At 31.8% G+C, this 13,600-nt stretch overlaps 1 protein-coding gene across 1 annotated transcript in view; it reads right to left on the reverse strand.

Annotated features, from left to right (window-relative positions):
- The window catches only part of LOC143389898 (roundabout homolog 2-like), a 102,012-nt gene that overhangs the window by 61,683 nt on the left and 26,729 nt on the right, over nucleotides 1–13,600 (reverse strand). Inside the window, 3 exon segments of the mRNA XM_077108419.1 lie at nucleotides 1,494–1,619; nucleotides 3,064–3,106; nucleotides 10,717–10,784. Coding sequence (XP_076964534.1) covers nucleotides 1,494–1,619; nucleotides 3,064–3,106; nucleotides 10,717–10,784 — 237 coding nt within the window.

Genomic DNA, 13,600 nt, shown 5'->3' on the forward strand with positions numbered 1-13,600 from the left:
GCTTTTAGTAGAACTGGAACAGTTTAGCACAGCCCTGGGTCTTCCGAATTAATTCTCCAAGTGTGGAAATCTTCTAGTGTGTCTATCTAAATTTGCTTTGCTTTACAAGAATCTCCGAATTCCTCACTCCAGTTTTCTACTTTTTCCATTCTCCACCCAGAAGAAGCCTGAATGATTTAAAAGTGTTTACATCTCAGCATTCTCCTCTTAAAAATTCACCAATAATTTCTGATTACCCTCTGGACAAAGTTTAAACTCTTAATGTGACTTAGAACATCTTTTCTTTCTTGTCCCTTTGTGCTTTCTAACATCGTTGAACTCAACCGTTAGGAAGTTCCGTCTTTCCCTTCCTTCTTATCCCCTCACCTACCCCCCCTTTGAGTGCTGGGTAATCAACTTAGGCCCCTGGTCATGCTGGAGAAGTCCTCTACCAATAAGCTACATCCACAGTCTCCTATTAATTTCTTAAAAAGGTTGAATGTCTGTCATTTTGTCTTTTAATTTTTTTCATTGTAGATGGACAACAATAATAACTTTATTATTTTGTTATTTTTAGGTTTGAACCCAGGGCCTCACATGTGCTAGGCAAAAGCTCTACCATTGAACCACAACCCCAGCCCAATGTCTCTCTTATTTCTAGTCTTTTATTTCTAGCAGCCTTTATTTCAGCCTTTTTTATCAGGGTACTGATAAGGCAGTTCAAGTCCATTTACTGTCTGCATAGTATTGTACCAGGAGAAAACTTATGTATAATTGCTGAGCCAATCAGGGAATTCTCTACTCCTCTCATCTTTATCTAAACTAACCTATCCAATTGACCAGAAGAAAAAGTGCATTTGGGAGGAAGCAGTCATTATTTATATTAGATACAACTCTGTCTCTTTAGAAAAACCTATGGAGGGGAGTTTAGCGTGAAATTTTGGAGGTTTTATCGTGTCAGCCACTTTGCACTGTTTTATCTTTGCTTTGGAATAGCAATTAATGATTGTAGAATAGAAAGTTCTCTCTGAACATGCCACCCCATCTAGTTAACTGTCTTCCTCACATGAAATAAAATGGGGTAAAGGATGATCACTATTTATACCAATATTATATTCTTTCTGACTGCCATAGTGCCAGGTACACAGGAGGTACTCAATAAATACATGTTGAATAAGATTTTGAAAAATGAAGTATTTGTTCCAAAAGCATAAACCCTAATTAACAGTATATTCCCTGATTTTAGTTACCTTGTACTGATATTCCTAAAAACAAAATGTATTATGGATACTTCCACATTAATAATGACCTTCTTTACTTTATTTTTTAAGGTATTATAGACACACTAATTTTATAATAAAATATTTTGGAAACATACAGCAATATTAATATATGTGCTTTATTCTTTTAACTATGGAAGAAATACTCTCCATCTCTTAAAAATATCTGGAAAATGAAAACAGAATCAAAAACAAAATTAAAAACAACATTATTTCGAAAAATACAACTTACCTCCACGCCCAAAATTTCCAATTTCATTTGGTCCACTATTGCTGTTGTTCACTGGCAAGGTTGTGGCTGGCCATGAATCATCAAGCCATGGATAGCTGGGATCACCCGCATTTAGAAGGCCTGGGCGGCTACAACAGAAATGAAAAGGAAATCAGACTATGGAGCTCAATGAAAGATTTTGATGCCTGTCTCATGCACTAGAAAGGATTAAGGAATTTAAAAAGATTTTAATTGAATTTAGAATTAAAATGTGTAGGCTCTCAAAATTAAAGAACTTTGGCAATTCATTAAGGCTATATATAGATCAACCCTGTCAGTGGAAGAAGTCTCTTTGCCTGGGATCCTGTCAAACTCCACAAGAAATCAGACTTCTGCCCTGAAACTGGTGGGAATTGGCCATAGTAGTAACCCCACACGAGGTTTGATGATAAATTGACACCTCAAGGGAACAATCTTTCAGAATGGCTTCTTGGTATTAGCCATTTCCAGGACTTTGGGTTATTTTGCTCCCAGTAACTGCAGTCCCAACATGAATCTGTCCTCTCTAGCCTGTCACCCTTATTGTGAGCCTTCATGTTTGATTTAGAGGCAAAGAACTTGAAAGAAATTAATGAACAGTACTTATACTGTTCCATCAATAGCACATTTCCAATTTCTTTAAATGGAAAAATATCAGGGGGCTATTAAGTGTTTTTCTGAAGGCAATAAAAGACACCTGTGATCTGCTCCAGCATGTGAGTATAGTCTACAAGGAAAATTTCCTTCACATCATATTTAATAAAGAATTCCGTTCTTTAATGTTAAAATGGGATTTTGATTCCTTTCCAAGTTATTAACATATTTACAAAGAAATAGAACATCTATAATCATTGTACCTTTTTGTTGTTGTTGTTGATAGACCCCTTCTGGTATAATACCTAAGAGAAACATGTGTTTCTATGGGAACTGCAATAAGAAGATTCAACTGCTTCCTTGCTACATCCACTAGTTCTCATTAGACTTAATTTCTTTTTGCTAAAATATTGATTAAATGGGAGATTGGAAGTTATTACCAGAGCCTAATTACAATCTCCATATTGGCAAAGGGAAAATAGATGAGGATATATGGGTTTGTTATCAGCTTTTATCAATTTCAATTGAGTATCCAAAGTTGTGGAATCCAGTCCTATCAATCTACAGCCTATTCATCATCCATGAATCATTTACTTTGTGATCGATTATATGTAATTGTTCACTCACAGCAATTTAGTGTGAGCCAATAAGGAGTCTTAAACAACAGCAACTTCATTTGCTAATGTCTAATTAATGCAGTAAACATCCTGCTAACAAATGAACACATTCCTTGTGATATTTACCACTAATTTCTTCAGGGGCATCTGGGAGATATGAAACATCTGGACTTGATTCCTCTAAAGTGCACAACAGATAGATCATTAAACCTAGTAGTAAGCCATTTAACTCCTCCTAGAATTCTCAGACTTATAAGTGATCATTTATCACAATAATAGCTTCTTACTACAGAGTTTTTCTAGTCCTGATTAAAAATACTAATAAAGAATCTCCTTAGCATACCTTCCATTGCTCATTATTCCTCCATCTCCTCTTTGAAATGTAACTGTAAAAAAAAAAACACAAAAAAACAGAAAGGGATGTACACACACAAGTTGTCAATATTAATTACAATTAATAACAACTCATATTGGACCTCAGTTTAGAACTAAGCCTATGGAAATTTTAACAAAATATAATTAACATAATTGTGCAGATAGTAAAAAGCAGTGGTTTGGCTCAGGGCAAAGTTATCACTTGCTCCAACTTTAATAGAATATTTCAAGTTTCTTCAAGTCAAAAGTATGGATAAATAAAAGTGACAATTTGGATTTAAACATCAAACACTATTATAAGTGGTGGACCTAGTAATCCTGGATGAGTGACACAGCATTAATGAAGAGTTATCAAATAAAACTGCTAATAATAACATATAACTGTCTTAATTAGAAGGCATAAAGCAAAATATATACTAGAAATTGAAACAGTAGGGTTTTAACAGGTAATGTCTTTCCAACAAGATAAGAAAAACAGGTAACTGTTATTACACATTGCTTATAATCACAGATCCTTTTAAATATGCTAATAGTTATTATGAATTGAATAGGTATAATTACAGTAGATGTAAACTGTAACTAATAGAGAATAGCATATTCATGAAAATAAAATTTTAACCAATTTATACTAAATAGACTCCAATTATATGTAATGATCACAAGTTAAAATTTTCTACAAAACTGTGTGACTTATTAACAATGTCCACTAGTATCTAATAGAACCAAGGTCAATGAAGCCACTCCCTCCACTCAATGTCTTCCACTCCACAAAGCTAACATTGAGCAAGTGGACTTCCAGGAACAGCCAAAGAATGTAAATATCAGTTGTGGGCCATCACCTTATCCCAAACTGTTTCAGCCAAATGTATTTAGACTTCAAAATGATTCATACCCGAGAAAGGTAATATACTTTTCATACTATAATGTTTGAAGTAGCAAATTGCACTCAAATTTATGTAATATTTGTCCAATGAAAACTGAATATGAATGATTATAAAGTCTAAAATAGCTTCACACTAGTTTGTATCAAGTTTTGCCACTAAATTATTTAACTAGAAAATTATGGACAAGGTATTTGTTAAGAAACTTACAGATTACAAAATTGCAATAAACTTGGAATTCTAAAATCAAATCAAAACAAAACAAACAGCAAGGGTCAGTTAAATCAATCCCTGGGAATGAAAGAAAAATACCATTTTTCACAGTTGTGAAAACAATACATCTTATCTTTGGAACAGAATAATTATGTCTATTAAAAGTTGTTGCTTGGTGACTAAAAGTGAAATTTACTAAAATTTTAATGAAAGAATTCATATTTCAAGTAAACAAGCATATTTCCACTCAAGATAGACAAATTGTTTGAATACTTTTTTATTTGAATGGTTCTCCAAAATTCTTCTGCTTTTCAAGTTTGAGCTATTAAATATGATAACTCTTTAAATTTTGTAAGTTTCCAAGCACTGTTTCCTAGGCCCATATGAAAGGTCATCTAGTAACATTACTTTTCATGACACTACCAGGAAATATGAACATAATTCCAAGGGTCCATCAGGATTTCAAGACAGTAAAATAAATAAGGGCCTTCAAACTGGGATCTGAAATATACAACCTTATCATTTTTTCAGGTAACACCTCAAATGCATTGTAAATCAATCCTGACAAAACCTTAACATCTGCCCAGAATTGGCAGTAGATAGCTCCGCAGAGATGATGAAAAAATACTGATCACTACAGAGTGACTTCAGGGCTGGGAGTCATGAATCAGCAGTGCAACTGTATCACATTGTGCCTCTTATTAATTGCTTAGAACACAAAAGAATTAATCTGAAACAATTAATGCAAAAAAATTGAGCACTAGAGGTATTCAATAAAGGCCTGATTAGGACACACACATGTAAAAATGCATTTTCACAATGTGAAAGTGGTACAGCTAATTAGCTTTCCATCTGATGTGACTTTCCAGTTATGTGGCACTTTAATGGAATATCAAGTGATTGTTTTACTCTGCCAAAAGGGAGTTAAGATAATGCTGTGAACATCATTGCAAATATGCAAATAAGCAGGTTCTGATGGGCTGCATCTCAAAAATGTGCTGTTTAAGAGATATGTGAGATGCCACATAGTTCTCCCTAATTTAGATGACTTTTATTTCATCATCCAAAATTTCTGATACTGCCATAGGAATAAAGTATAGCAAAGCAAAGAAAAGAAGCTGAAGCAGAGTCTCAAAAAATTGCGTTGTACTTAACTCTATGAGATAACCAATGGCATATTTTCATCAAATGTGAAGTTTAAAGTAGTATGACATAACACTCAAAATACTATCAAAATATATCATTTATTAAGGTTAATTTGCAGATGTGCTAGAATATAGACCACATGGGATGGTCCATATCTGCCAGTTGAGAGCTAAATTTGGAAGCAAAATAATTAATTTCAAAGCATTTCACATTCAGTATTCAGGACATATCCATTTTATTTGTGTCCTAGTTGTCATTAACACGTGTTTCTCAAAGGATTCTAGACTGCTAATAGTTTGTCAAATATTCTATAATGTCATTCATCTCTATCTCTGCATGCCCGCTAACATAGGAAAAACTTCACAGAACATTATGTGAATGCCTGAATAACTTAAAATGGGCTCCATAAAATTTAGTATACACAGGAATCTTTCATTTTGCATTTTTCTGTCACAGAAGAAGGAGGTGGACGAGGAAAAGAGGAAGAAGGAAAGTAGAGTAGGAGGAGGAAGAGAACACAAACACATATTTTCTCTTACTGACACTGGTTAGCTGTGTTTTTAAAGTGAGGGAAGAAAGGGGACATCTTTTCACACTTCTTTTTTTAATGTTTTGCTTCAAAATATTTAGATTAAGTTCATTTTGAAAAGTAGAACAAGAGTAACTTAGTCTATAAGGCCATCAAAGGAGATTACAAATTAGAATGAACAACTAAAACTTCTAAAATGGAAATAATATATAGCATTTTGATGAATGTTTGTGTGTATATAAACATGCAAGTGTGTGTGTGTGTGTGTGTGTGTGTGTGTGTGTGTACGGGCATGTGTAACATAAAAAAAATGCCATTGCATACTACAAGCTATTTTGAGGTAGTCCTCATTTATAAGAAAAGTTTAACTTGAAGGTGAAAGAAAGTGGGGTGAGGGGGTGATAGATCGTTGGTGAATAATCTTTTCCTTGTTAATTTTTTTATAATTTTGAAATCACAGTGCAGTAACTTTGTACTAATCAGAAATAAATTTGGAGTAACTTAATTATTACAAGCTCTTAATCAGAAGTCTGTGTGGAATCTCAAATTAAAAGCTTACAAGGCATAACATATAGAAGTTTTGACCAAAAATGAACTGAATACTAATAATGTTTCCAGAAATTTCTCCCACATACCAGTGGGATTTTTCAAAGCTATATCATATACAAAGTAAGTCTACTACTATCTGACAGGATTAATACTACATGTCTGCCAGAACTGGGAGGAAAATGTAACTATGTGGTAAATTGGCATTTTGAGGTAATGTAGCTTTCGGAGTGCCTATCTCTAGTAGTTCACATTTTCCTACTCCAAATTCTTGCAGCCAATTCTCATTCTCTTTCCTGATATGCTTATTTGGCAAATATGAAAGCATATTAATCCTTTTTAATAAGCATTAACTCACCCCAGATAATCAGAGTATAAAAATTCCATCAAATATTTTAGCTGCTTTTGGATAGTACTGTCAAGTAACTTATTTCACCACCAGTTATAAAACCTATGTGTGAGGTGTTTAGCATTTTCAAATTTGCTCACTCATGAATTGTTTATATTTACTGAGTTTCATAAAATGTTAACCTCAGAAATAATATTCAGAAAACATAACTTACCCTTTATACTTCTGGAAAATTACATTTATTTTCATTAAAATTTGATGACTTCAGTAATCACAAATAGAAAAATGGATAGCAGAAGTTTGAAAAATACTGTGCATTTATCATAAAGATTATAATACAGTTATATACATTTATACTGATATATTTATATGAACCTAATCAAAGCTATATAGATTTTTTCCAAACTTACATTGTTCTTTTTTCTATTCACAAAAATTATTACAGATATTATCAAATATTTACTTCAAATTCAAAACCACTTAATATTTTCTATCTAAATTTCTACAACTTTTTTTATTGTTTATAATAGTTTAAGGACTGAATATGTTGAGCAAACAGGACCCCCATTGGCAGTGATATGGAGATTGATAGTGCTCAGTGAAAATTAAGGTAGATGGCGCTTCATGTTGCTTATAGAAGTATGATATTATTTCATTTAGGATATGATACACAGAGATGCTTTTAGTTCTTGCAGCTACACTTATTACTATGGGTCAAAACCTGAGATGTGTATTTATATCTGAAGAGTTTAAGTAAGTGATTAATATGCAGATATAAAATTATAAGTTGATGTGTAACATTGTCTCAGAGGATCCTCTACTTTCTCCTATGTGAAGAGGCAAAACATGTTTAGTCCAGATTTTCCTTCCAGATGATATGAATATATAGATATACATTTGATTCTTGATATTTAATCTAAATTTTAATCCATTACTGTTCTCTGATACATCTGTTACACCCGCTGACACCTAAAAGAAAGTATTAACAGTGATGAGCAGTTTTTGTTGTTGTTGTTGTTTCTTTTCTAAGTCTTCAAGTATAATTTTCTGTAATAATGGCAAGTTCCAAAGGAGCTATAGTATGAGTCAATGGGTAATGTTTGGCCTACATAGAGTTAGCTAAGGCATCCTACCCAGAGTTTGGATCACACCTTGTGAAGTAATTCTGCACTTACACTATTTAACATCTTCTTTTTCCTTCCTCTAGTGGATAAACAGAAATGAAGAAGTAGGAAAAAGGAGGCCTGAGAAAAAATTTAGCCTGGTCTACAATCTTACAGTCAATCCAGCTGCATTGAAAATATGTTTTCTAATGTAGGAAAATTCCACCAAATATTTAATTATGACCACAACTGAATTTTGAAATAATTGTGCTATAAAATAATTTAAATATTGACTCAAAGTGGAACCTGATTGTACAAAAAAAGTGTTTTATCATAAATCAACAATTAGAGACTGTAAATATAGATTTGAGACTACATACATATTACCAAGTAGTGAAAAAGTACATATACACTTCAGACTACATTTTGCAAATCAAGTCACATTGCTTGAATTCTATTTGGTTTAGTTTTCACTTTTCTATTGGTATATTATAGTTTTACATAATAATGGAATTCATTGTGATATATTTATACATGCAGAACTTGGTCTGCTCACAATTTGGTCTGCTCCATTCCTTCAAACCTATCTTCTTTACCTCTCTCCTCTCTCCTCTCTCCATATTCCCTTGCTCTAGTCTTCTGGGTCTCTTCTCTATTTTTATGATATCCCTTTCCTTTCCTTCATTCTGATTACCTTCCACAGTTTTTATACTATAAAATTATAAGACTTACTAAGAAATCTGTATGAAAACCAAAATATAAGCAAGGCCAACATAAGAATTTTTAAAATAATTGTTATAAGACCTTTGAGGTAAAAAGCCCTTATGAAATCTCTTTGCTCTTTCATGTATGATTATTAGCTCATACATGAAATGTCAAAAATAGAAACAAAAGATAAATACATATTCTATTACTCATTCAAAATCCTTTGTTCTTTAAGTTATAAAAGGATGAGAATGTGAAAACTTAAAAAGGTGGAAGACAGGTTATTTTTGGAGGAAAATATGTAGAAAATATCACAAATCAGACATGTAATGCTAGGTATCTGTGGTTTGGCAAATTTTCATTTGCTTCTCATCTGGAGCAGCAGTTGCTAGAAGGCAAATTACTAGCTGAAGGGAAATCCATTCTGAGAGTAAGCCATCTATCAATTAACTATAAAAGTTTTGAAAGGCTTTTCTCTGGCTTGGCCTTCTTCCAAAATATTTGAAGGGCATAGCACATTCCGAGTTAGCAGTTTTCTACAAGCAGATGGATATCAATCACAATGAGAAATGATAATGGGAAATGTACTATTCTTGTCAAGTTCAAAGACCAACAGATATTTTCAAATTAAGTGCATAGGTTTTGCAAAGAATGGCTGTTAAAAAAAAGAAGTAGTAGAAGAAAAAGAAAGTCAGCTTAATGTGATTGTACTAAAAGTGCAAACCTACCAACTATGAGAGCTATTTCATTTGTAAGTCATGAATGAATGAAGAAGTATGAAGTTTAAAAATGCACCATTCCAAATATGGATATATTAGAACTCTGCACTGAAGTGACTTGCATAGTTCATTTTTATTATCTCTAAAGTCAAGTGAAAGGATAAACACAAAATTGTCCTTGAATTAAATCAATTTTTCCTTATTTTTTAAAATCATTTATATGTATGTCTCACAGAGATAAAATATTCCATAGTAACTGATTAAAGAAAGGGCTGATGAACAATACATTCATGGGTGAAGGCAAGGGGCTAGAATGCAAAACAAGAAAGTATATAAGAGTTTTTTTTATTGGTTGTTCAAAACATTATAAAGCTCTTGACATATCATATTTCATACATTAGATTCAAGATGGTTATGAACTCCCAATTTTACCCCAAATACAGATTGCAGAATCACATAGGTTACACATCCACATTTTTACATAATGCCCCATTAGTGATTGTTGTATTCTGCTACCTTTCCTATCCTCTACTATCTGCCCTCCCCTCCCCTCCTATCTTCTCTCCCTACCCCATTTACTATAATTCATTTCTCTCCTTATTAATTTTCCCATTCCCCTCACAACCTCTTATATGTAATTTTGTATAACAATGAGGGTCTGCCTCCATTACCATGCAATTTCCTTTTCTTCTCCCTTTCCCTCCCACCTCATGTATCTGTTTAGTTTTTTTAATGTTCAAGACTCTATACTCAGCAGTTAGTTCTGAGCACACCTCTCTGGGAAGAATCTCTAATTGGTGCAGTGGTTTAACACTTGGATGATAGAACATAAGGAATTGGGCAGCCAAGAACCACTGAGAACTGAGAATGGCAGAATGTCAAACACATGGAAACCTCTGTTCAATGGATTTGCCATACTCCTTTTTCTACTCCTGGAATTTATTTTGACCAATAACTAATAAATTTAATCTTCACAAGATGCAGACATAAGTCACAATATCACAACTAGATTATTATGTTTAATGCTGTCAAATAACATGCAATACAACTGAATGGGTGGTATGTCGTATATTTTTCACTATGTACATATTGTATTTGATTATATTAAATCTTCTATTTTTAATGTTTTGTTAAAAAGCAAATGTCTTAATAATAATTTATTTTGACAGAGCCTTTGCTGATTATTAAAAATGGAAGACTGAATATAATGTCTCAGAAACTGTTTAAATGTCTGTAGGATGATATTATTTTAAATAGGTCCACTTACAAATTCTAGAAAGTATGAAATATTGTCAGTTTCAGATGAATTTTTGCTGTTAGAGATAATATTTAATGTAAATTATGATCAAAATGTAATTGAACATAACTTCAGCATTGAATATCTTCTCTCATTTACCCACTTTATGATTTTATCTCTTTCTCTCTCTCACCTGCTTTATCCCTCCCTCCTTTGGAGATAATTTGAAGGTCATAATATCTAATGTCCTTAATACTCTGTCTAGGATTCAAAAACAATTTATTAAAAAAAATAGAACATCCAAGGTTTTTTGTTTAATTTTGGTCTGCTGATCTGCTTCTTTCCCTTTTCCTTTTGCTCCTCTCTCCTATTTTTTTTTCCTTCTAAAAGGCTGCAGTTCACACTGAAATAGACTACACCATTTAAGTGAAGAGTAAATCACTCCACTCATGCCTCATCAGTTTTATTAATATTATTATTATAATTAATAATTATTATATATTATATTATTATTATATTATTATTATTATTATTATTATATTTTTATTATATATTATTATTATTTTTTTTGAAATTAGGTGAATTCAAAGATACTTTACTACTTAGCCATATCCTTGGTAGTGGAGCCAGATTTATGAATAGGTAGTTTATGTAGTTAGGTAAATTGGGTCTAATTTCCAGTAAAATCAATCAAAACTCCATATTGAGGATGGAGTCCAGGATAAGGGGAATTGAAAATGTCCCTAAGGCCCTAAGCCCACCCCAAGGAAATTTTAATGAAGCAGCTCACAACAAACATGGAGATGCTAATCCAAAAGCCCTTCCTGCCCAGATTACTCCTTCAGCCCACCTGTCCTCCATACTTTGGGTCTTCCCACCTACATTCCAACACTGCAAGATAACAGAACAAAGGACATCAATATGACAGGAATGCAGGATAGCTGAAGGAAGACCTTAGCTCTAAAAAAGGTAATAAGACCTTAAATTTTTTTTCAAAGTTTTTTAAAAAAATCTCTTTCATGGTTTCTACCACTTTGGTCCCCTTTGTCTTCTTGGGAGAAGTCTTTTCTACTGTCCTTTAATAAACCTTCTACTTTCTGCTCGAAACCTGCTTTGGAGAACTTATCTAGTGTTATACTTCAGCATTGGGGAAGCAAGGACTCTTCACCAATAAACACCCTAACAGGTTTAAATTTATTTTGAGTAGGGCCCTAGCTAAGTAGCTGAGATTATTTTTGTTAAGGTTTGATTTATGTAGAATGTGCTATTGCAGTAAAGCATACTGTTTATATATATATATATATATATGTATATATATATATATATATATACATATATATATATATATATGTAGTACATATATATGTAGTATATATATATATATATATATATATATATATATATATATATATATATATTCATATGGGGATCTTATTTATATTGTGATTCTTTATTATTGTAATATTATATTTTCACAATATATATGAATAGTAGGCTATGATAAGTTCTTTTTTTGCTCTTATAATTGAAAAGATTTTTGGCTAAAGTTACATATACCTTTGTAGATGAATTTTAAAAATTTATGCTTTGATTTCTTACTTCATTTAAAGTAAAGCTTGATGATTTTCTTATTATTGCATTATCGTTGTATTTAATTGTCGGGTTTATTTTGACATTATCATAAAACATGAAATATAATTTGCTCCCCTTCAGTATCCAGTAATTCCCCTTTCCCTATTCTCATGCTTTCTTCTATCATATATTTACTTATAGTTTTTTTTTAATTATTGCTTTATAGAATGCACATAAAAGTAGACTTCACTGTGATATATTTCTATTTGTATATAGCAGTTTTGGTGAGATATATTGTCAGTTAATTTGGGGGAAAATGATCACCTTTGTAATGATGAGTTATATTATTTACATGGGATGTATAATTCAGTCTTTTACGTGCTTTTTGTGACTTCTATTTTCTCATAAGTTCTACATATTTTGTTTCTAAAAATGTACACATGTGAAATACCACTTGCATAAGGCACCTATGTAAAATTTATACATAGTGTTTTATGCCCTTTTTTAAACTGGATATATTATGAAATGTGACTGGCCCCAGTGACAATTTTTCTTCTTCTTTTTTTAATTTTTAATGTTGGTTGTTCAAAACATTACATAGTTCTTGATATATCATATTTCACACTTTGATTCAAGTGGGATATAAACTCCCATTTTACCCCGTAAACAGATTGCAGAATCACATCAGTTACACATCCATTGATTTACATATTGCCATACTGTGACCATTTTTCCTACAGATTATTATTTATCTCTTCCAAGATCTATATTGTATTGAGCTATGCCCTTGGGCTTCAAGTGTTTGGGTAAGTACCATTGCATACTTACATGCTATCATGAACACATATGCTCTAATTTCAGTAAGTCTCTGTGATGGGGAGTATCATGTATATTCAATAGCAAAATAGTTTCCACAAATAGATACTAATTTAAACTCCTTTTGAGTTAATGATTATTAATTTGTTTTAAATGTTCATCAATATTACCTAATTTTTTCCATGATGGGTTTCTATTTTGTATTTCTAAAATTTCTAAAGATTTTGAATTTTTATAGTTAATAAACATATCTCATGTATAAATTTGAAGTTCAAACTTCTGTCTTTTATATATTTTTTGGCTTAAAAAATGAGAAAAGGATCCAAAAATGCAGTTAGATATTGATTTCAAAAAAAGAAAAAGGTTTAAATTTCTAAAATTGACTTTTTTCTTTACTCATCATTTATTATAGATTTCTTGTATGATTGTAAGGGTAGGTTATTTAAAGTGGATTCTAGGGCTTATCTTTGTTAATTATAACAGGAAAATGAAATAAGATATTTCTCCACACTATGGCTGCAGGAAAATGAATAAATTTCTTTAAAATCATATGGTAATAAAATTGTTAAATGACATACTTACTAAACATCCACTCCTTAAATTTTTTTTACTGTAATATTTTTTTTCTGTTAATCATAAATTCTATCATCTAGATTTGGGGATTTAATATAAAATCATATGGAATAAAA

Source organism: Callospermophilus lateralis, unplaced genomic scaffold (assembly GCF_048772815.1).
Source record: "Callospermophilus lateralis isolate mCalLat2 unplaced genomic scaffold, mCalLat2.hap1 Scaffold_668, whole genome shotgun sequence".
Lineage (NCBI taxonomy): Eukaryota > Metazoa > Chordata > Mammalia > Rodentia > Sciuridae > Callospermophilus > Callospermophilus lateralis.